Genomic DNA, 23,113 nt, shown 5'->3' with positions numbered 1-23,113 from the left:
AATTTGAGGGCGGTCGTTTGTTTGCTTTTTTTTATTTTCTGTCCCTTTTTTCTTGCTATAGCTGAGTTTGGCACTACATCATCACCATGGCGACAGATTAAACAAACATCTAATAAAAGCCTTCGTCCTGGAGAGCGACGTATGAATACAGCTGAGAAAAATAAAAGTGTACATTTCCTCCTTTACACAGAAAATAAAGTCACTTTTTGGACCCCCTCAAAAACAGGGGCAATAAAATATCAGACATTTGTATCACAAATCAATAAAGAGCCCAAATTAAAAACTGTACAAACATTTTAAAAGTTCAGACGCCGCCAGAGATCTGGACCGACCAGAACGCTGATCTCACTTCTTCTGGATGAAATTCAGATTGACTTGATGTCGGACTTGATGCGGAACCAGTGGGAAGTTCGGACCGGGATGAACCACAGAACCTGCTGACAGAAACGAAATGTCAGAACCAGAACGGGGTTCTGGTTCCGCAGGGGTCAAACTGATGGCTGACCTTGGCCGATGAAGGGTTTCCCCGGTGGGATGAAGTTCTGGGGCATCCGGTAGGACCAGGACGGAGACAGGGCATACTGGGACGCTTTGCTGTGCTCCCACAGCCGAGAGTTCTGGCTCAGAGCGACGAACTGGGGCGAGTCTGGAGACACACAACGGATCAGTACCCAGAGGTTCAACAGAAGCCTCCCAGTCAGCCCCTGCAGGGAGTCAACTGGGCCAGCCTTATCGCTAGCGTTAGCATTAGCATTCTCCACCTTTTGACAGCCTTATCGCTAGCGTTAGCATTAGCATTCTCCACCTTTTGACAGCCTTATCGCTAGTGTTAGCATTAGCATTCGCTACCTTTTGACAGCCTTATTGCTAGCATTAGCATTCTCCACCTTTTGACAGCCTTATCGCTAGCGTTAGCATTAGCATTCTCCACCTTTTGACAGCCTTATCGCTAGTGTTAGCATTAGCATTCGCCACCTTTTGACAGCCTTATTGCTAGCATTAGCATTAGCATTCTCCACCTTTTGACAGCCTTATCGCTAGCGTTAGCATTAGCATTCTCTAGCTGCATTCGTTATTATTTCGCTACCTGGCTTGACCACAGTGCCGCTCCCCAGGAGTGATCCCGGTTGTCCCAGGTGGTTGAGCCAGTGTCCCTCCCGTCCTGCCCCACTGAGGCCCAGCTGCCCCCCTGCTGGCTGGGCAAAGATGATACTGGGGTCGTTCAGGCTCAGGGGGCCGCCGTTGCCCCCCGAGCCACTGGGACTCCCAGAGAGAAGACTGAATTTGAGGCCGGGTGGGGAGGGGGCTGTGGAGGAGGACGATGTAAGGACTGGTCCGTGGATTGGCCAGGCCGTGGAAGGGATCTGGACCGGGTGACGCGTTTGATGTGACTGATGTTGGGGGGGTGGCAGAAGTCCCAGTGGAGCGAGTGCTCCAGCGTGGTACGGGCCAGGATGGGGGGAGGGGAATCTGAAGAGAGCCCGGGGAAGCTGTGGATGAGCAGGTTGATTCAGGGGACCAGCAGGACCAGCAGGACCAGCAGGACCGGTCTTCACGGGACAGGGCTGGGGGGAGCCGGAGGTCTGGGAGACCGCTGGAGATTGTGGTGAGTAAGGCGGAGTTTGATGACTGTCCGACTGTAAAGAAAAAAATACGTTCAAAGATTAACACAAGAGGAGCTACCGGTAAAACAGGAGGAGCTACCGGTAAAACAGGAGGAGCTACCGGTAAAACAGGAGGAGCTACCGGTAACACAAGAGGAGCTACCGGTAAAACAGGAGGAGCTACCGGTAAAACAGGAGGAGCTACCGGTAAAACAGGAGGAGCTACCGGTAAAACAGGAGGAGCTACCGGTAAAACAGGAGGAGCTACCGGTAACACAAGAGGAGCTACCGGTAAAAGAGGAGGAGCTACCGGTAAAACAGGAGGAGCTACCGGTAACACAAGAGGAGCTACCGGTAAAAGAGGAGGAGCTACCGGTAAAAAAGAGGAGGAGCTACCGGTAAAACAGGAAGAGCTACCGGGAACACAGGAGGAGCTACCGGTAAAACAGGAGGAGCTACAGGGAACACAGGAGGAGCTACCGGGAACACAAGAGGAGCTACCGGTAAAACAGGAGGAGCTACCGGTAAAACAGGAGGAGCTACCGGTAAAACAAGAGGAGCTACCGGTAAAAGAGGAGGAGCTACTATTCCTTCTACTCACGCATTCAGAGGGGTGTCTGGTCCGACCCGGACCGTCGGTAGCCGACTGAGGGATGGGAATGGACTGGGAGCTTGTGATGGTTTGTCCCATGTGAGATGCTGAGGAAGAGGAAGAGGAAGAACCCTGGATAAACACACCGGTGTGCTCAGCCCGGCCTCAACGGTACCGGCTCGTCTCTACCTGGAGCGCCGCCGACTCTCTGTTTCAGGTGGCGGTATTCCGGACAGTCCCTCCTGACGTGACCCGCGTCGCCACACTGGAACAGCGCCTGTCCTTCGGCTCCCGCTCCCGCTCCGTCTCGTCTTTTACATCCTCCTCTTTGTCGTTTTCCCTCTTCTTAACTCTGAAAGAAAGACGACAATAGTAAACAAACGGTAAACAATGGTAAACAATAGTAAACAAACAGTAAACGATAGTAAACAAACAGTAAACAATAGTAAACAAACAGTAAACGATAGTAAACAAACAGTAAACAAACAGTAAACAATAGTAAACAAACGGTAAACAAACAGTAAACGATAGTAAACAAACAGTAAACACGACACTGAGATTTTGATTGGCTGCTGGTCAGATTTGTTGCTGATGACCCCTACTGGTGGGGAACCAGTCAGGCAGGTATGACCCCTACTGGTGGGTTTAACACATCGACGGCCTTTTAGGGTGTTTCAGATTCAACCTCAGGAATGCTTCCAAACTCTGGAATAACATCTGACAGGAGAAGCCATCTTGGAATAGTCCAACCTGCGTCTCTTCGGGCAGTCCTTCATGTAATGTCCGATCTTCCCACAGATCCGGCAGCACCTGTCATTGGGGGCCAACTCTCCATCCGTCAGCACCTTGGAGTCAAAGAAGTAGTCCTGCAGCAGATCAAAGGGTTAGCATCCACGTTGTGGACCGCCCCACCCAGGTCCGGTCCGGTCCCACGTACCACTTCAGTGCCAGGGAACGGGTAGAAGGGGGTCCCAAACAACGTCCTGCCGTTTATGAACGCCTTCATGATGAAGTTTGTCACTGGAGGAGGAACAGACGGAGCGAGCGTTGATTTCGGAGGCACGCCGGATCGCCCCCCCGAGGCGTCGCTGGACTTACTTTTCCGACTGACGCCGGCACCGAGGTTGTGATTCAGATCAAACGGATCTGAGGAGGAGGACAGGTGAGTGAGCAGAGCAGGTCGGCCTGTGAGAGGCGAGGCGAGGCGGGGCCGCACCTTCGATGGCGATGCACTTGCTGGTCCACTGCTTCTGGAAGGTGGTGAGGCGCTTCCGCTGGCGGATGCTGATCACGTGCTCTTTGAAGTCGAACTCCTCCGTGTAGAAGCGCAGCAGCCCCAGCCACAGCTCGCCCACGGACTCTGTGTTGGGCTGCAGCTCTGAAAGAAGCCGTCGCTGCTCAGACACAACAAACACACGCACGTTCACGCCACGGCGAGCAGAGGAGCACGCCGATGCACGGAGCGAGAGCCGAGGCCGCGCCGCTCACCAGCTCCTCCGGGTCGTCGCAGAAGAACGCGTTCCAGCCGTCCACCGTCCTCTGGGGGGCGGCGGGCCCGTCGAAGATCTAAAGAGACACGCGATGTCAACCACAGCGAGACCGACGCTGGGGGGGGGGGTCAAAGGTCGCGAGTCAGAGGCGGATACCTCCTGCAGGACGGGGACGACCGGCGGCTCTCTCTGCTGCAGGAAGTAGAGCACCATCAGGATGTAGGCGTAGGAAGAGAGGCTACCTCTGGAGGCGTCGCCGATGTCACAGCGCTGTGGGCAGACACCACGGGCCCTTCGTCATCCTCGTCATCATCATCATCGTGGATCAGAGGAAGAACAAAGGGCTCGTACCTTAGCAAAGACCTTCATGGTGTAGCCCAGGAGCTGAACGCGAGGGTCCAGAGCCGCGTAGGTCGCTAGCATCCTGGTGTTGTGTTGGGCCTGCACGATCAACATGTTAACGGCGTTGCCATGGTGACGGCAAGGCGCTAAGGCACGGTGCTCACCAGAGTGTTATACAGGCTGACGTCTCCCTCCAGGCTGCTCTGGCGGTGCTCAAACTTCACTATCGGCACCTTAGCCGTCGTGATGGGCAGGATGTTCCTGAGCCCTGCACCAGAACCAATCAGAATCAGGGAGGCTCAGAAGAACCAATCAGAATCAGGTAGGCTCAGAACAACCAATCAGAATCAGGGAGGCTCAGAAGAACCAATCAGAATCAGGGAGGCCATGAACAACCAATCAGAATCAGGGAGGCTCAGAAGAACCAATCAGAATCAGGGAGGCTCAGAAGAACCAATCAGAATCAGGGAGGCTCATGAACAGCCAATCAGAATAAAGTCCGCTCAGAACAACCAATCAGAATCAGCCCTCACACGCAGGTAGGCTCAGAACAACCAATCGGAATCAGCGCTCACACAGGTAGGCTCATGAACAGCCAATCAGGTCGAGGCGGCTTCAAACCTTACCCGCGTGCTTCTTCAGAACTTTAGCGAGGCCTTCGATGATCTCTTTGCAGTTCAGCTTCTGTCGGCGTGAAACGAAACGGTGAGCTTTCACTCCTCAACATCCGGCACTCGGCCCGGCGGGACGTTAATCGATACTCTGGGGGACGTCAGTGCTTCAGGACGAGGACACGGCTGGGTCCGGACCGACCCCGGTGTCCCGCGGTGGACTTCGTTTTGGACTCTGAGTGCGTCCTGCCGAGTCAGCACGATGTGATGAAGGTGAAGGTTTCTGCCGAGTCGGTGCTGAGGAAGAGTAATACCAGCAGAACCTGGGCGGCCTTTTCAAGAAGCACCGACGGCCCCCGAAGCTCCAGCGTGTCACCCTCCTGAACGGCGGACATGCTAGCGCCGCGGCGGGCTCTACCTCGGCGTTCTCGTGGCCCTCCAGGGTCATGCAGATGTCCAAGTCACTGTCCCGGAACCCGAAGCCGTTCTTTGAGGATCCAAACAAACAGAGCTGAGCTTTAGCTGTGGACAGACGAGACACACGAGACCAGCGTTAGGTGGAGGTGCGGCCATTGTGGACGGAACCGATCGATCCCTGATCAGTACTCACCGTTGTACTCCTTCCTGATGAACCGCTCCAGACCGGCGAGGATCTGCTCCCTCTTCTGATGCTCAGCAGGAGTCGGCGCCAGCTCGCCTGCAACAGATCAATCGATTCATCGGTCGGTGGAGGCCTCCGACCCCCCCCCCCCCCCCCCCCCGACCGAGGCACGCACAGAAACACAAGCGGCAGAGTCCGTCCAGGATGTCCCTGAAGCGCTGGCTCATCGGGGGCAGCGGCTTCAGCTCGACCTTCTGGAAGTCCTCGGGACAGTCGTCCTTCAGGTGGCCGTCCCGCTTGCAGACGCTGCAGACGACGGTCGGAGGCTGGAAGCAGACGGAGGACTCAGCGTGCAGCCGCCGTCGGGGTGGCGCCCCCCCCCCCCCCCCACCGACGACCAATCAATCAATCAACCAATACTTGAATGGAAACATATCATTACCTTCCCACCTGTGAAAATCAACTTATCAAAGACATAGTGCAGCTCCTCTGACGTCGCAGCGCTGTTCTCTGAGGCGGAGCTCCCTTCCTCCTCCTCCTCTTCGTCGCTTCCCAGCAGGCCGTTGGCAGGCGGCGAAGCCTTCGTCTGCTTGTTGAGGGTCAGCTCGGTGAGGCCGACGTCTAAAGTCTCCCCCCCCCCAGTCTCGTGGTTGCTCACGTCGGACTCCTCCTTCCGGTCGCCGTGGTTACCAGTGGGCGGGACCCCGGCGCCTCTCCTCTGGGGGCACGCGAAGTACTTGTAGGCGGTGCGGAGGCGCTCCTGGATGTACTCGAACACCATCTGGCTGTTCAGGCTGCGTGCGACGTTCCTCTTCAGGGCAAAGGGGTCTGAAAGCAGGAGAGCAGGGCGGCGTTCACACCGGGGGGGGGGCGGCGCCGGCGTTCAGAGGGAACGGGTCTCACCCTCGATGGCCAGCCGGCGCCGCGGCCAGTTCTTGACCTCTCGGGACAGGAGCTGCTTGACGCGGACGCTGATGATGTGTTCTTCCAGAGCGAACTCCAGCGTGTAAAAGCGAAGCAGCTCCAGCCACAGCTGGCCGAGAGACACGCCTTTCCCAAGGTCAAAGGTCAGGCGAGACTGGGGGAAGTAAGGATTCGCAATGCAATCAGTGACATCATCACAAAAAACGAAGACATTCTAAAATGTCTGGAGGCCCCCCCCCCCCCGGTCCGAGGGCCCCCCCGGGGCGACTCACCAGGCCTTCTGAACACTGGGCGGCGTCGGCTTTCGTCTGCTCCGGCTTCGCCCGCCCGTCTCCTCGGGCCTCGCTCCGGTTCTCCCGTCCGTCGGCGCCGCTCGGCGGTCGGCGCTCCCAGCGGACGAACGCGCCCGAGGTCCCGGTCAGGTGATACTCGTCCACGCGCTTCAGGTCGAAGCCGTCGATCTGGAGACACGGGTCACACCTCCGTTAGAACAAGCGTCCGGAGGATGTCTCCGGCTGGACAGACAAACCCACCCAGCGACCCAGGTAGACCGGGAGGACGGGCTCCGCCCTCTGCTGCAGGAAGAAGACGACCATGAGGGCGAGGGAGTAGGACGGGACCCCGCCTTCAGCCTGGCAGTCCAGGTGACACAGCTGGAGACACAGCAGAGCCGGAATGAGTGGACGGGGACATCGGGGGACACGCCCAGTCCTCGGCCTCAGGCTCCGCCTCACCCTCGCCCAGTAGCGGAGGGACAGGACCAGCGGAACCAGTCTGGGCTCCAGCCGAGCCAGCGCCGCCAGGTGATCGGTGGTGAGACAGGCGACGTCGTTACCGGCGCTGACTTTACACAGCAAGCCGCTGCAGAGATCAAAGGCAGGCGTGACACGCCCGTTACCGGCGCCGACCGCCGATACGCTCCACGCAGGGCCCAACCGGACTCACCTGCAAACGTCCCGGCAGAACACGGCCGGAACCTTGGCGTGGAAATCCGACTCCACCTCGGAAAATTCAGCTGGAACAAAACACGAACTGTACAAAGTACTCTGTGTATTTGTACACGCAGGTGTTTTCATGCTCATTGCAGGCTTTATACCGCTATAACATATTTTTATTCGATCGATAGATCAATCGATTACGTGGTTAAAACAGAACCTACAGCTCGTTCTCAGGATCTCCAGGATTTGGATCAGAACCTCGGGCTGCGTCATCTAAACGGGGAAAGACAACGGACATCAGCAGGGGGCGCCGGCCCCCGATGACATCACCGCGTGCCGCCAGACTCACCGAAGGGGGGTGGGCCACGTTGATGTTGACGTCGCTGGTTTTGAAGGCGAACCGGGTCAAACAGGAACCGTAGAGACGGAGAGAACACGCTGGAGGAAGAGGAGGAGGAAGAGGAAGAGGAGGTGAGTGGCGAGACGGCGCCGCGGCTGATGGTGACAGGGGCGGGGCGACAACCTGGGAGGAGTCTCCTGATGGTCGCCTCCATCCTGCTGACCGCGGCCTTCCGAACCTCAAAGTCGTCCTCGGAGATGCCGTGCTGCCACGCCGTGCGGAGGACGGCGGCGTTCACCGCCTGCAGCTGGGCGGGGGACGGCGGCGGGAGGGCCCGCAGCTCGTTCTCCTCCCGCTTCTCCTGAAACGCCACGGCAGAAACACGTCAGCCTCCGGGGCGGAACGCCGTCGGGCTCACGGGGCGGTCTGAGGGCGCCGTCGGGCTCACGGAGAGCGCCGTCGGGCTCACGGAGAGCGCCGTCGGGCTCACGGGGCGGTCCGAGGGCGCCGTCGGGCTCACGGGGCGGTCTGAGAGCGCCGTCGGGCTCACGGGGCTGTCTGAGAGCGCCGTCGGGCTCACGGGGCGGTCTGAGGGCGCCGTCGGGCTCACGGGGCAGTCTGAGAGCGCCGTCGGGCTCACGGGGCGGTCTGAGGGCGCCGTCGGGCTCACGGGGCGGTCTGAGAGCGCCGTCGGGCTCACGGGGCGGTCTGAGGGCGCGGTCGGGCTCACGGGGCGGTCGGGGCGCCGTACCGTGACGTTCTTCTTGTGTCTCTTCTCCTTGATGTGCTTGTGAGCTCCTTGGACGTTCTCGATGTGAACAGAACACAGCTTGCAGAGGTACTGATAGTTGGGGTAGTCGGGAGACTGCTGTGGGGACAGAGGGACAGTCAGCGCGCTAACCCCGCGCGGACGCCCCGCCCCCCTGCCCCGCCCCCCCGCCCAACCTGCAGCAGGCGGTGGATGTAGTCCCTGTCCAGACGCTCCTCGGCCTGTCGCAGGCCCAGCTGCTGATCCGTCAGGCGTCGCTCGTCCCCGCCGGGCTTCAGCTCGGGGACTTTGTCCACCGCCTGGTGCGTCTCTGAAACGACACAGACCATTCGGCCTCGGGGACACTCGCTGGAGACGATCCCGTCCAACAGAAAGCATCTGGACAACTCACCACAGGACGTCTCCGCCGCTGGCGTGCTGGGAGCCGCCGTGGAACTGGTCCCCGAGTCGGGGACCAAAACGGGAGCCATCTTCCCTTTCCCTCTGGACTCGGGACTTGACAATCCAGTGAGCTTGGACAGCCGGGAGGACCGTCCTCTCCTCTTGTCCAGCGGGCTGTCCGTCCGAGTCTTGGCCGGCCAGCGGGTCCCTACAGGACGGTCTTGCTGAGTGAGAGTCTCGTTGTTTGACACATCACGGGACACAACTTTGAGTCCTCTGGACTGGGGTGGCTTGTGGACTTTGGCAGGACCTTTGGACGCATCCATCCCTTCAATCCTGGTGGAACGAAGATGACCTGGGAGGACGGCAAAGGACAATCTAGAAAGATACAATATCATCCGTCAATAGAAACAGAGGCTCGTTTCCGTCTCCACGCTAGCTACACGTAGCTACTCGCTAGCTACTCGCTAGCTACACGTTAGCTACACGCTAGCTACACGTAGCTACACGTAGCTACACGCTAGCTACTCGCTAGCTACACGTTAGCTACACGCTAGCTACACGTTAACATGCCAGCGAGGAATCAGAATACAGACGCACGTCTCAATTATGATGTTTAGAATGTCAGTAAAACATAAACAAACATTCTCCAGTCAAACCAGTCCAGACTGGACCAGGGTCACACTCAGGTCCTCTATGGTCAAAGACATGTCCTACACAGACAGACAGACATGTCCCACACAGACATGTCCTACACAGACATGTCCCACACAGACAGAGGCAGACATGTCCCAAACAGACAGAGGCAGACATGTCCCACACAGACAGAGGCAGACATGTCCCACACAGACAGAGACACAGACAGACATGTCCCAAACAGACAGAGACACATCCCCTCCTGACAAAAGACCCTAAATGCTAGCTGCTTAGCCCCAACTTGCCCCCCGGTGCTAGCAGGGCTGCCCGCTGCTCGTCACGGATGGGTCGATATTTCCGGTGGTACCGTCTGATTAAATGTGAAATAAAAGCCTCGCGTTAACGTTCCCGTTAAGCTCGCCGTAACAACGTCATCTCGCGTTTAACCGGTCAGGCTGGCCTCGGAAAAATACCGAGATCAATTACAGCTCGGTTAGCTTAGCAGCTAGCTTACGCAGCTGACAGCATTTCAAGCGGAACAAAAACAATCGGATCATTTTAAACCTAAACGTCGCCCCGGACTTACTTTACAGACGAACCACTGCTTACTGATTATTGATTGGCTGTCTGCATCCTTTTATTTTATGTAAAACACGTCTAATCCCACGGCCCTGTACACAACAGCAGCCACAGCAGCCATATTAATGCATCACCGCGCTGCATTGTGGGAGTGATGACGGAAGAGGCTCGTGAACATGTTGCGCTCAACTTATCCGGAAATCGAAACCGCAAGTCTGCAATCCTCCCTCCCTCTCTTTCTTTATTTTTCTTTAACGTATTTCTGAAAAACATAAAAATAAATCAAAATAAAATCAAAATAATAAAATCAAATAACAGGAACGGGATGGGGAGTGCGCCGCCCACAGATCGCTTTCATGACTCCAGTTCTTTAACAGATGTTTTACTTGTTGTACATCGTAGAACTAAAATAGACAAATTAGAAAGGCAACATTATTGTAAGAAAAGAAATTAATAACACTCGTGCTAATACAATTAGCTGACAACAGAAATAATACTGACCACTTTGGCCCGCTTCAACACGATACATGGGCAGTTATCTTCTGGCAGTAGTCTTCATTGTAGTAATATAAAATAAACCGGAGGGCTATCAGCCTCGCGTCTGAGCACGGCGCAGCTCAGCCCCTCTCTGCCGCTAACTCCGGAACCGGAACCTCTCCTTGCCTTACAAAATAAGAGCGCCCTCTTCAAAATAAAAGTAACGCAACTGCGCTGCAGTTACAGGGAGTCCAAACTACTGTACCGCCGCTGGACTGAACGGAACCAGTTCACCTTCTCAAACCGGCACCCTTCCAAAATAAAAGCGTGAGGCCGCTTTAGAGATATATCCACCATATCTGAGGAATCACATGAATTCCACAGAGTCGTGTAAAATGAATTTTGACATTTGATAAATTATTTATTTTTAAACCGACCACTCTCCCGTTACCGGGGCTTTTATTTTGTTGCGCCATCCGGTCTTGTCTTCGAGCTTCCTGTCGGAGGAGACTTTTTGGTCCAGAACTTTTCGTGTCTCCGTTAATAAAAACGCGACGATGTTTCCCGGAGCTCTGGGCGTGTTTATGACGTCATTTTGCGTCTTGATGACGTTCCCATGCGTCACTGAGAGCAAACACAGAGACCTGTACAGCTTTAAGGTGGTGAACAGCAGAGGGAAGTTAGTGTCTCTGGAGAAGTACCGGGGCTCGGTGAGTCTTTCATCATCATCATCATCATCATCATCATCAGCCTAACCGCTGTTAGGAATCAGCCTCCCGCCGGTTGAGCGGCTCTTCTGTCTAACCCCCCCGCTCACCGCGGAGTGTCTCCGGTCGACGTGGCAGAGCGGCGGCGTCCGCGCCTCCGCTCCGTTCCGTTCAGAACCAGGGCCGGCTCTAGCCTCGTGGGGGCCCGAGACAAGATGCTCTTTGGGGGGGGGGGGGCGTTTGTGAGCCGGTGATGAAGGGATTCCACCCTTTAGATGTTCTACTGAGCTACAGTTAAGATCACTCAGGCATAAAACTATAAAGCAAGGAAACCATCGTCTCTATGTCGAGAAATAAATATATTTATAACGAGTTTACAGCAAGTACACAAAAACAAAACTCATCAGCACCACGCCTAACCCGGTCCCGCTGAGGGCTCCCCGTTGTCACGGAGACGCCGTGATCCCAGTCCGTCCTCCTGCTGCAGGTGTCCCTGGTGGTGAACGTGGCCAGTGAGTGCAGCTTCACCGAGGACCACTACCGGGACCTGCAGCAGCTCCAGAGGGACTTCGGCCCGTCCCATTTCAACGTTCTGGCCTTTCCCTGCAACCAGTTCGGCAAGCAGGAGCCCGGCAGCGACAGGGAGATCGACGCCTTCGTGCGCCGGGCCTACGGCGTCTCCTTCCCGCTGTTCAGCAAGATCGCCGTGGTGGGGGCGGGAGCCAACAACGCGTACAAGTACCTGACCGGTGAGTGTCGCGGGGCGGGGCCGGTCCCGGGCTCAGGACAGCAGTCTGAAAGGATTACAGGGGGAGGCCGTCCCAGGACACCCGTTTAAGCGGTGTTTACATTGAATCTGTCTAATCTGACCTTTCCTCCTCTCATTCCCCCCAGAGTCCTCTGGGAAAGAGCCCGACTGGAACTTCTGGAAGTACCTGGTCGACGTGAAGGGCAGCGTGGTCGACGGCTGGGGGCCGAAGGTCGCCGTCAAGGAGATCCGACCCAGAATAGCCGAGATGGTTCGTCAGATCATCCTGAAGAAGAAGGAGGAGCTTTGACACCGGCCGTCGATCGCTGACCAATCAGCACCGAGAGTTACGATCGCTGTTCCGATCGGTGGGCAGAACGCCTGCGTTTACCCGAGGAACCATGGCAACAATAAAGACCTTTGACCTTCTCTCTGTCAAACATTATTTTATGAACACGAAGCATCAAGGTCACAAATAAATGAATTAAAAACATTAAAAACGGTCCCTTGGATTTAGTTTTAGTGTCGCTGGAGGACAGTTTGCTATCGTTTCTTTTTTTAATCCATGCAACAACTCTATTATTTTTATTCAGCATCTTCATCATCATCATCATCATACCTGGTTGACAGCATCAGGCCAATTTTATTTACTTTTTTAACAAATGAAAATACAGATTTTCAATGAGGATAACAATTATAGAAACAAATACAGATACCCTGGGGATATCTAAATACAAGTACTTTCATTCAAATACGGTATATTACAGAACTCAATTAGGCACGTTGGAATTTGCACGTAGGAGCAGAGATGAAGATTTAACCGGAACTACTCGACGCTCGGGCCGTTCAGGCGCAGGTGGAAGGAGCGGAGGCGTGCCAGCGCCTCCTCCAGGAGGGCTGCAGGAGCCGAAACACACAGCCTGTGAGGGAGGAGAGAAACCGCTGCAGTAACAGGGCGGTTACAATCGCATGCGCACACACCTGTGAGGACAGGTGAGGTGCACCTGAGGTGATGGTCCCCATCCTCTTGTCCGTTCTCGTGGCCCGCGCCCAAACACACTCCTTCCTCCTCCAGCAGCCTCCGACAGTAGAGGACGTCTGGCTCCGCCCCCAACAGCTGGAACAGAGCGGGCGGACTTCACGGTCATTTCTATTCGCCAGGACTACGGCGTTCCTCCAATGCTAATGCTAGCTTAGCTTTAGGTGACGATGCTAATGGGAGCCGGAGAATACGAACGCCGTCGGGCAGTTATCTCACCGCGGCCTCCTCCGCCAGCCGGCGGGGCAAACGCACTCTGGGGTAGAGGAAGACTCCCGCCATCGCCGGCTGGCAGCTCACCCCCGGCAGGTCGTTCAGGAAGGAACAGGCGCGCCGAGCATTCTGGGAAAGAGTCGCCTGAATGTGGAGAATCTCCTGCGAAGAGAGAAACACTCTGAGGCCCTATTGGCTTCTGAGGGGACGCCGGTGTTCCTCTCACCTGCGCGTAGGTCCGGTAGGACGGATCCCCAGGTGCGGGCGGGTTGACCATCACCTCCAGGCACAGCTGTGGCGGCGTCGGGGGGCTCCTGGTAGACCGCATTTTCTTTAACTGGTGATAGACCGCCGGGTCCAGGTTCAGCACCTCCATGTAAGCTCCTCTCAGACCGCACCTGAACACAGGGGGAGGCGAGCGAGGGGTTCATCCAGCGTCCCGAGGCACGCCCCGCGGCACGCCCCGCGGTCGGACCCGGTACTCACTCCCCCATGTTGGCGCTCGACATGGAATTGAAGGAGATCAACTCCACAGCTTCCGAGAACCGTTTCCCCATCTTGAACAGGGCCTCCTTGTAGGAAATAAACTCCTTGTCCTGTCCGTACACGCTGTCCTGGTTCACCTGCAAGGGGGGGCGGCGTTAGACCGAAGCCTTTAGGGGGCGGGGCTTCTTCGTGTGCGACTATTCACCTCGTCAATCAAAAGGACGAGACCTTCGGTCGCAGCGAAGCGAATGACTTCCTCCATAGTCTTCCTGTCTTGTACGTGACCTACGAACGAAGGTCAACGTCAGGTGACACCTGTGGGGTGACGGCCTGTGCCCCCGGGCGGGGCTCACCTGTGGGGTTTCCAGGGTTGCTGATGTAAAGGGCTCTGGGTCTGCAGCGTCCTCTGGCCGTCCTCAAGGCGCGCTGCAGCTCCTCCGTGTCCAGAGCCCAGCCTCGGCTCTCCATCAGCTGGTAGGACACCACCGTCACCCCAAACGCGTCCAGCAGCATGGGCAGAGTGTGAGGGCACGGCACCGGGGTCAACACGCCCGCCTGGGCGCGCCCCTCACCGCATGCCATCAGCTGGAACACCACCTCCACACAAGACTCAAGTTCAGATGCACGAACACGAAGACGTCAAAAGACCAGCGAAGCCGGGAGAAGCTAAATCACCACACCGACAAATTGTCCTGGGAGCCACTGGAGATGACGACGTTCTCCGGGTCTGCGCTCAGGCCGCCGTCCCGCCTCCCGATGAACCGAGCAACGCTCCTCTTAACATCTGGAATACCGGCGCCGGTTGCAGAGTACGCACCTGCGATTGGACAAGTGGACAAATGCGTGTCAATCTTTATAAACGAATGAATGAATGAATGAACGAATGAATGAGAGCCATTCCCACCGGCGCTGCGGCCGCCGCAGCCATCGAGCAGCTAGAGCGCCCTCTGCTGGACGTCCGGGGGGAAGCGCTTCTCTTTCAGGAGCTCAGGATACAAGCACGCCGCCAAAACCTGGAGCAGGAAGCGCTCGGGCTCGGGAACGTTTGTTGGGATATCATGTTGAGAGAACGACACACACCAACCTGGCGTAAGAACGAGATGGGCGCCATTCCTGCCCTGTGGGGGTCACAGGAGCTGACGTCAATGACCTTGCTGAAAGGCTTCTTTGCTCCCTGGGAGGGAGGAGGAGTCAGTCAGGAAAGCTACTAATAAAGCTTTATAAATGCTAGTAGACAACATTTCCTTCCTGGTGAATCTCCAGAAATACCGGAAGGCACGCGCCGAGTGCCAAGCAGGAAGCACTTCAAAATAAAAGCAGCGTAAAGGAAATTTTGACAATACAAAAATAAGATACAGGAAGTGTTAAATATAAATCACAGAGTTCACTCTTTGATCCCAGACCTTCATGTAGCAGCCTGCAGCACAGCTTTCACACTTTTTACACCAGTTGTGTTGATAATAAACATTTTTAATGTTTCCCTCTCAAAATAACCACAGGGTTCAGTCTCTTAAAAAAGTTTATTCCTCCTTGTCGGCCAAAGATCCCAGGTAAAATACATAAAAGTAGAATTCAGTTCTGGATTAAGTTGAGCGAAGAAGCTCACCATCTAGAAATAAACATCTCCGCGTCCCGGATAGACACCGGCCACACACCTGGTCACCCCCCCCCCCCCCCCCCAGGACAGGACGAAGGCCTCCTGTTAAAGCGGCAGCCTGGGCTCAGGGCGGGACCGTGACCACGGGCTCCCGCTCTGCGTTTTCCATACTAAAACAGGCGGTGATAAATGCACCTGTAACGTTAAACAACCATCAAAGGGGCTTTACTGGTTGCTGTGGTTACGTGTCGGGACCGTCTTCCTTGAGCCGCGCGTCTCGGCCCAGTCGGGAGGATTGCGTCGCCTCACGATGCCAAAGTACGAACCGCAGTCCAGTCTCCGTGGCTCAGACCGACTCACCTGTGTGATGTCATCTGTGATGCGTTTCGCTCGGCCCTGAAGGCTCGTGGGGGCTCTGATTGACAGAACCTTGGGGTTCACCTCCTGCACTGAACTCATAGCTCTCGCCTGGATGGTAAAACGCAAATGACGAGCTCAGAACAGAAACTGCCCAGGCTCCGCCTACCAGCCGCCACCCAGGACGGGGTAAAAGGACGAAGTGCAACACAGACGGAACTTCATTTCTGCAGCGCTCTCATGTCAAGGACGCCGGCCACGCGATCCCAACGCCATGTCTAAGACTACGGGCACGGTGAGGCCCCAGCCCGGTGAGGCCTGAGGCCTGGGTGAGGCCCAAGGCCCGGGCGAGGCCTGAGCCCGGTGAGGCCCGAGGCCCGGGTGAGGCCCCAGCCCGGGTGAGGCCCCAGCCCGGGTGAGGCCCCAGCCCGGTGAGGCCTGAGGCCTGGGTGAGGCCCAAGGCCCGGGCGAGGACTGAGCCCGGTGAGGCCCCAGCCCGGGTGAGGCCCCAGCCCGGTGAGGCCCGAGGCCCGGGTGAGGCCCGAGGCCCGGGTGAGGCCTGAGCCCGGTGAGGCCCGAGCCCGGGTCAGGCCCGAGGCCCGGGTGAGGCCCGAGGCCCGGGTGAGGCCCCGGCCCGGTGAGGCCCGAGCTTCTCCTCCAGTGAGCAGTTTTCCCGTTAAATCTTTGTGAACACGGATGAACTCAGAGAGCTCAGACCTCCCCCAAGCAGCCCCCCCCCCCTCCTAACTGGATCAGCACCGTCCACACGGTGATCTGGATCAGCACCAGAAGGTTCTAGATTGTTCTTGGTATCTTTATACACCAACATGAAAAGACAAAGTGAATCAGAGTTGATGTTTATTTTTAACTGATTCTTAATCCATAAATGGTTTAATGTTAAAACGTAATATTTGTCCCTGACCTCATTCTGGATCAGAACCAGAAGACGTGTTTCCTGATGGTTCTTATGTAGAACTCGAGTCCGGATGAGAGGATTGATCTTTGAGAGTTTGGACATTGAAAATGACTGAAGGAGCCGGAATCCACTCCACGTTTTCTGTGCCACCTGCACTGGAGCGGCGTCGCAGCGCCCCCCAGTGGTCTGGCTGCTGTCGCGCTCTGACGACGTGTTTCACACGCGACGCAGCGTTCAGTCAGGCCGGAAGTAAACAAACTTACGGCGGGAACCCCCGTGAGTGCAGCGGGGACGGCGGGGAGCTCCGAGTTGCGTGATGGCTGAAGAGGACGTCGGAGTGGCGTCGCCGTGGCGAGACGGAATAACGCAGCATCCTGCCGGTGAGGGCGGAGGTGATGTGCTCCCGTTAGCCGCTAGCCGGGCTAGCTGCAGCCATCGGTAGCCTCCACGGGATGACAACTGGCGTCTGGCTGCTGGCTGAAGAGACAGCGGCCCCAGGCAACCGTGGCCGAGCCGCAGCGGGCGTGGAGGCGGGTTCCCGGGTCGCATCACCGGCGCTGGACGGCAGCAGGTAAAACGTACACGCCGAGTCCAAATGTAAATAACAATAAACTGCTGTTAAAAACTCACATGAATGATGAAAACAGACAAATAAAAGTTAAAACTACAAATAATGACGGAGGAACGGAGACCAGTCCTCTCAAGCGCATCTCAGGCCGCCATTTTGTTATTCAAATGTCACGCCCATCCACGGTTTGTGGGCGTGGCCTTGGCAGAGCTATGAAAACAAAGACGCTGAAGTTATTTGATTTCATGTTTCGTGGAAAATATGTCACAAAAGTGAGTCGACAAGATCATTTTGAATGGCAAGAATAAAAATAAAGTGCTTAGGCTAACTATGTAATGAAAAGAAAAAAGGATTATATCAAACTTGAGATTAAGCATTAAGATTTTTAATCCAGCCCGCCGAATTTGAAGAAATTGAGGATGTCATGTTTAATATTGTTGGTGGGAACGCTCCATAGGTAGAAGTAACAAGTCGAAACTGCTGAATACCTTTCTTAGTGCGTGATCCTGGTTACTGTAAATCTGTTTGATCCAAAAGTCTCACCACTTCCTTGTTCACAAAGATTTCCGTCTTGAGTCTTATAGGGATAGATTAATAATCCAGAACCAGGGCCTTATTGACAACATCACCATTTAACAGAATTATGAGACAAACTATTTTGGAGATTATCAATATGTATTTGTTCAGAGTACAGCAACAGAGACAGATGGATATATCACCCCAACACTATTATCTATTTGAGATCATTCAAAGTTAGTCATTCAAATAGATTTCATAGATTTGCAAAAGATAAAAAGTTACATCTGGATGAAAATCATATTTTATCTGATAACTCACTGAAGTTGAACATGATTCAAAAGCCTTGGTACAGACTTCCAACATTCCTCGTTGTGCATGAAGGAGATTCCAGTCAAGCCACTTCGTCATGGTGATGATTGATTGCTGATTCGCGAACTATCTTCTGGTTATGCAGGTTTTGTGCCGGCGGCCTTAGCAGAACTGTGCACATTCTGAATACTGGCTGGTTGTATATACATGATTATAACCAGACAATGCGAGAAAAGATGGGACTTCAGTTGAGACTAGAAAGACTGGACTGTTTAAGCAGTTTGTGACTACAGAGGTAACGTGGTCTATAAATTTAATGCAGCCGTTGCAAAGGCTCGTTCACCTGTGGTTCTGTCATTCTGCGAACACCCACAGCTGCTGATAGGTCACTAAGGTAGACTGATACACATCAAGGTATTGATACTTTTGAAATCAAAAATAATTAAATTCACTTTAACATTTTTATTCCTTTATTTTTCAGTCACATTTCTGAACCCATTTTGACTGACTCTCCTGTTGACTTCTCTTTAGATGTTGATGAGTCATCAAACTTCTTGTGCATTTACATAAGTACATCCTTCGTTTCTGGATTATCTGGTTAATCAGAAACTCTGCTTTTATCGGCTACAGTTTACTTCCTTCTATCTCCATGTTTGACATGCCAAAAATAATTTTAGTTGACATACTGAGTTATCATTGACTCAGTATCTCAAGCCAAGTGCTCTACAAGCTAAGAGGAAAAATGCATAAAAATAAGAAGAAAAAAACAGAATCAAATGGACTTGCTTAAGTTTGGTTGAAGACCTGAATGACTGAGAACCTACACAGACAGAAAAATGGATTTAACAACTGGGCACAAAGAAAAATCTAAATGTGAAAGCATTGTGTCTGAGATGAACTCAACTTGAAAGCCAGTGAGAAAAGATGGGACTTAAGTTGTCACGTGAAAGACTCTCTCTTCTCTATCAAACACACGAGGAGCATGCTTCATATGAAGTGATAATGACCACATGGGTGAGGCACAAGTTATTTGAGGTACTGCAGCACAGTCTAGTGGACGACTAGCGCTATAGCATCTTAAGCAACATGTATCGGTCGAGGAGCCCTTGCTTCATGTGGGTTACATGGACTTATTTTAACTAAAGGTTCTTGTCCTCATCATGACCTCGCCTCACCTGTCCTCGTCACTCCACCCAGTAACCACGAGTAGAAACTGCCAAATACCTTTCTTAGTGCGTGATCCTGGTTACTGTAAATCTGTTTGATCTAAAAGTCTCACCACTTCCTTGTTCACAAAGATTTCCGTCTTGAGTCTTATAGGGATAGATTAATAATCCAGAACCAGGGCCTTATTGACAACATCACCATTTAACAGAATTATGAGACAAACTATTTTGGAGATTATCAATATGTATTTGTTCAGAGTACAGCAACAGAGACAGATGGATATATCACCCCAACACTATTATCTATTTGAGATCATTCAAAGTTAGTCATTCAAATAGATTTCATAGATTTGCAAAAGATAAAAAGTTACATCTGGATGAAAATCAAATTTTATCTGATAACTCACTGAAGTTGAACATGATTCAAAAGCCTTGGTACAGACTTCCAACATTCCTCGTTGTGCATGAAGGAGATTCCAGTCAAGCCACTTCGTCATGGTGATGATTGATTGCTGATTCGCAAACTATCTTCTGGTTATGCAGGTTTTGTGCCGGCGGCCTTAGCAGAACTGTGCACATTCTGAATACTAGCTGGTTGTATATACATGATTATAACCAGACAAATTTTCACAGATCGATTGATTATTGAGTGTGATAATAGTGGATATATAGGAGGACCTGCTGGTCAGGTTCCTTCTTCTACAGGAGGTGAAAGAGCCCCAGTAGCAGAGGGATCAAACGCAGTGTGATGGAGCAGGCATCACCGGTAGTTGGAGCCCCATTACACAAATTGGTGTTACAACAGGATGCACCGAGGAAAGAGAGACTGAAGTTGAAAGGAAACTGGTTCACAACGGTGGCGAGCGGACACAAGTTGGCAGTCGAGCAGCCAAAGAGTGAAATAGATAATGGTGGCGTCCCTGGAAAGGAAAAATCAATGTCACTGGACAAACTACTGTTAATGTCAAAGTAATAATTCATGGCCATGAACACAAACATAAATGAACAGATAATGCAGTATAACTGTGCAATAAAAATGTGTACTCCTACAACGACCCTGGTGCTGTGTTTGAGTTTTCTGTGAATAAATGTTTCACCTGGTTGAGCGATGCTGGCAAAGACAGTCTAACTAAGAATCACTACAGACACTAATGGTACGAGAGCATGAGAGTCTTCATCTATGAGTTCTTGTCTCAAAGTCTCACCGGTAGCATTGAAGCAGCTGTCCTGTATTCCCCTGCACTGGACTTGTCCGCTGCAATTAGCGTCGTTACAACACGTGAGGGTGTTATTTCCCTGAATCATAGGAGCTGAAACAGAAGAGAAAGTTATTTATATGAGAAACATAGAACACTGATGAGAAAAGACTATTTCTACTCATTCATACTTACTGGAAAAGTTTCCAGAGTTGCAGCGAGTCGTGTTGCAGCACTCGACATTCAAGTCTAGACCGAGGACACCAGTGCTAAAAGAGAAGTTCCGAGAGCCTAAGACTGGGCATAGGAAGGACGGTGCACATCCCTTCAAGTTCGTCACTGTTGAGATCACACCGCTCATGACTACAAAACCAAAGGAGAGTTAAATACTGCTGGTGGAAAGAGTTAAATACTGCTGGTGGAAAGCAGACAAACGTTCAGAATTCACAGAAGCGTTGTAATAAAGAGATAATGACTGTTATTGGAGGCTGTGAAACACAGCGTCCCCGAAGAACAATTCATGGGCTGCGTGGTGAGACATGTAGTACTATTGCAGACTTCACACTGTAAGGCTCCAGCTGCAGCAAAGAGAACAACATGACCGACAATCAGCTGATGGATTCAGATTACTGGTAATCAACTGATCAATACAGATGAATGAATCAGGCTTCAAAGAGGAGTTGTGTTTACCTGATCCGGAGAGAGTCCAGGTGAGAGCCAGAGAAAGGATCAGCTTCATCATGATGAACAGGTAACGACTGGAGATAGCGATGCTTGATCTCACCTGCACTTTACAGTACAGGTGTTGAGTACAGACAGACTAATACCTGAAAGCTGGAGGGCGTTCCCAGGGTAACCAATCAGAAACTGAAGCTATTATAACCACAGCATTCCATTTTAAACTCCACGTTTGATCAAACACAAACACAAAGGAACAGATGAGAACATAAGACCATGACAGGAAGCCAGCGAGAAAAGATGGGACTTCAGTCGAGACTAGAAAGACTGGACTGTTTAAGCAGTTTGTAACTACAGAGGTAACGTGGTCTATAAATTTAATGCAGCCGTTGCAAAGGCTCGTTCACCTGTGGTTCTGTCATTCTGCGAACACCCACAGCTGCTGATAGGTCACTAAGGCAGATTGATAAACGTCAAGGTATTGATACTTTTGAAATCAAAAATAATTAAATTCACTTTAACATTTGTATTCCTTTATTTTTCAGTCACATTTCTGAACCCATTTTGACTGACTCTCCTGTTGACTTCTCTTTAGATGTTGATGAGTCATCAAACTTCTTGTGCATTTACATAAGTACATCCTTCGTTTCTGGATTATCTGGTTAATCAGAAACTCTGTTTTTATCGGCTACAGTTTACTTCCTTCTATCTGCATGTTTGACATGCCAAAAATATTTTTAGTTGACATACTGAGTTATCATTGACTCAGTATCTCAAGCCAAGTGCTCTACAAGCTAAGAGGAAAAATGCATAAAAATAAGAAGAAAAAAACAATCAAATGGACTTGCTTAAGTTTGGTTGAAGACCTGAATGACTGAGAACCTACACAGACAGAAAAATGGATTTAACAACTGGGCACAAAGAAAAATCTAAATGTGAAAGCATTGTGTCTGAGATGAACTCAACTTGAAAGCCAGCGAGAAAAGATGGGACTTAAGTTGTCACGTGAAAGACTCTCTCTTCTCTATCAAACACACGAGGAGCATGCTTCATATGAAGTGATAATGACCACATGGGTGAGGCACAAGTTATTTGAGGTACTGCAGCACAGTCTAGTGGACGACTAGCGCTATAGCATCTTAAGCAACATGTATCGGTCGAGGAGCCCTTGCTTCATGTGGGTTACATGGACTTATTTTAACTAAAGGTTCTTGTCCTCATCATGACCTCGCCTCACCTGTCCTCGTCACTCCACCCAGTAACCACGAGTAGAAACTGCCAAATACCTTTCTTAGTGCGTGATCCTGGTTACTGTAAATCTGTTTGATCTAAAAGTCTCACCACTTCCTTGTTCACAAAGATTTCTGTCTTGAGTCTTATAGGGATAGATTAACAATCCAGAACCAGGGCCTTATTGACAACATCACCATTTAACAGAATTATGAGACAAACTATTTTGGAGATGATCAATATGTATTTGTTCAGAGTACAGCAACAGAGACAGATGGTATCTTACCTTTACTTGTAAACAAAGTCCACCTATCCTTCTGGACAAAAATCTCAATGACTTTGTTGTAGAAGTCTTCCTTATCTTCTCTGAGTTTTGAAAGTCTCTCCGTCTCAATGGAGACAATTGTTTGAAAAGAACGACTTATCTTCCGTCCCGACGTTTGAAGCAAACCTTTTAACTCCGGAATAGGTCTTCCATTATTTATGATTTCTTGTAGCATCCGCAAGTTTCATTGCTGCGGTGAAAAGACTTCCTAGTTCGGAACTCGCATATTTCTTCTTCTTCTGCTTTGTAACTCGCGTATTTCGTCGATTGAACGAACACGGGCTCACACGCACCTGTCTTGAGGAAGAGGTACCGTCTACCTCACCATGTGATTTTTCACTGTGGTTTTATATCAAACCATTAGGACGAAATATGTTATAAAAATACGTGAAATATATTACTAAGACTGTTAAAAGTAAAAACATAAAATAAAGCGGTCTACAAATATCCTACAATCATGATTTTCTCATTGGATGGCTAGACAGACTGAAGATGGAGATGATATAGCTGGATGGATATATTTTTATTTTCTGACCCATTTACTCGGGTTTTAATGCTGTCAGTTGTCCAATTTCCTCTTATGTTTCTAACATTGCCATTTCACTTACTTTACAATGATTTCCTTTTGATTAGGCCTCATTCGTGTATTCCAAACAAAACCCAAGTGAATATTTTATCCAGTCTTGTAAATGTGTGATGGTGGATGCATGCGAGGACCTGCTGGTCAGGATCCTTCTTGTTCTACAAGAGCAAAAAGAGTCCAAACAGCAGAGGA

General features: G+C 52.0%; 2 protein-coding genes, 1 long non-coding RNA gene and 1 pseudogene across 3 annotated transcripts; 1 reads left to right on the top strand and 3 right to left on the bottom strand.

Annotated features, from left to right (window-relative positions):
• Positions 1-19: 19 nt before the first annotated feature.
• tut4 (terminal uridylyl transferase 4) lies at positions 20-9,896 on the bottom strand. Its single transcript, XM_068743289.1, is given in 32 exon segments — positions 20-434; positions 506-646; positions 1,088-1,637; positions 2,206-2,303; positions 2,386-2,466; positions 2,469-2,548; positions 2,947-3,062; positions 3,134-3,216; positions 3,295-3,342; positions 3,413-3,590; positions 3,685-3,762; positions 3,843-3,956; positions 4,038-4,127; positions 4,193-4,296; positions 4,655-4,712; positions 5,058-5,161; positions 5,250-5,336; positions 5,416-5,566; positions 5,683-5,826; positions 5,899-6,068; positions 6,144-6,318; positions 6,437-6,625; positions 6,698-6,817; positions 6,899-7,025; positions 7,110-7,179; positions 7,324-7,375; positions 7,452-7,540; positions 7,626-7,803; positions 8,194-8,310; positions 8,388-8,521; positions 8,603-8,970; positions 9,815-9,896. Coding segments are annotated over 31 exon segments (4,131 nt in total). The 5' UTR covers positions 8,919-8,970; positions 9,815-9,896; the 3' UTR covers positions 20-345.
• Positions 9,897-10,773: 877 nt separating this feature from the next.
• Positions 10,774-12,168, top strand: gpx7 (glutathione peroxidase 7). Its single transcript, XM_068743305.1, has 3 exons — positions 10,774-10,994; positions 11,479-11,740; positions 11,886-12,168. The coding sequence occupies exons 1-3, from the start codon at positions 10,842-10,844 to the stop codon at positions 12,047-12,049; spliced, it is 579 nt and encodes a 192-aa protein (XP_068599406.1). The 5' UTR covers positions 10,774-10,841; the 3' UTR covers positions 12,050-12,168.
• A 108-nt stretch (positions 12,169-12,276) lies between these two features.
• Positions 12,277-15,533, bottom strand: LOC137899268 (alanine aminotransferase 2-like; annotated as a pseudogene).
• Positions 15,534-17,600: 2,067 nt separating this feature from the next.
• LOC137899280 (uncharacterized) lies at positions 17,601-20,910 on the bottom strand. Its single transcript, XR_011105639.1, has 5 exons — positions 20,796-20,910; positions 20,582-20,683; positions 20,301-20,468; positions 20,115-20,219; positions 17,601-19,829 (listed from the first exon to the last, which is right to left on the bottom strand). It is a non-coding gene; the product is annotated as an uncharacterized lncRNA (long non-coding RNA).
• Positions 20,911-23,113: the final 2,203 nt, after the last annotated feature.

This window comes from Brachionichthys hirsutus, chromosome 9, assembly GCF_040956055.1.
Source record: "Brachionichthys hirsutus isolate HB-005 chromosome 9, CSIRO-AGI_Bhir_v1, whole genome shotgun sequence".
NCBI lineage: Eukaryota > Metazoa > Chordata > Actinopteri > Lophiiformes > Brachionichthyidae > Brachionichthys > Brachionichthys hirsutus.
This window is presented reverse-complemented; position numbering and strand designations above follow the sequence as displayed.

Bases quoted from the DNA above. Each gene is read 5' to 3' on its own strand.
- gpx7 (XM_068743305.1), top strand. From the start codon at position 10,842: ATGTTTCCCGGAGCTCTGGGCGTGTTTATGACGTCATTTTGCGTCTTG. The intron at 10,995-11,478 runs GTGAGTCTTTCA...CTCCTGCTGCAG, and splicing joins TGGAGAAGTACCGGGGCTCG to GTGTCCCTGGTGGTGAACGT. The intron at 11,741-11,885 runs GTGAGTGTCGCG...CATTCCCCCCAG, and splicing joins CGCGTACAAGTACCTGACCG to AGTCCTCTGGGAAAGAGCCC.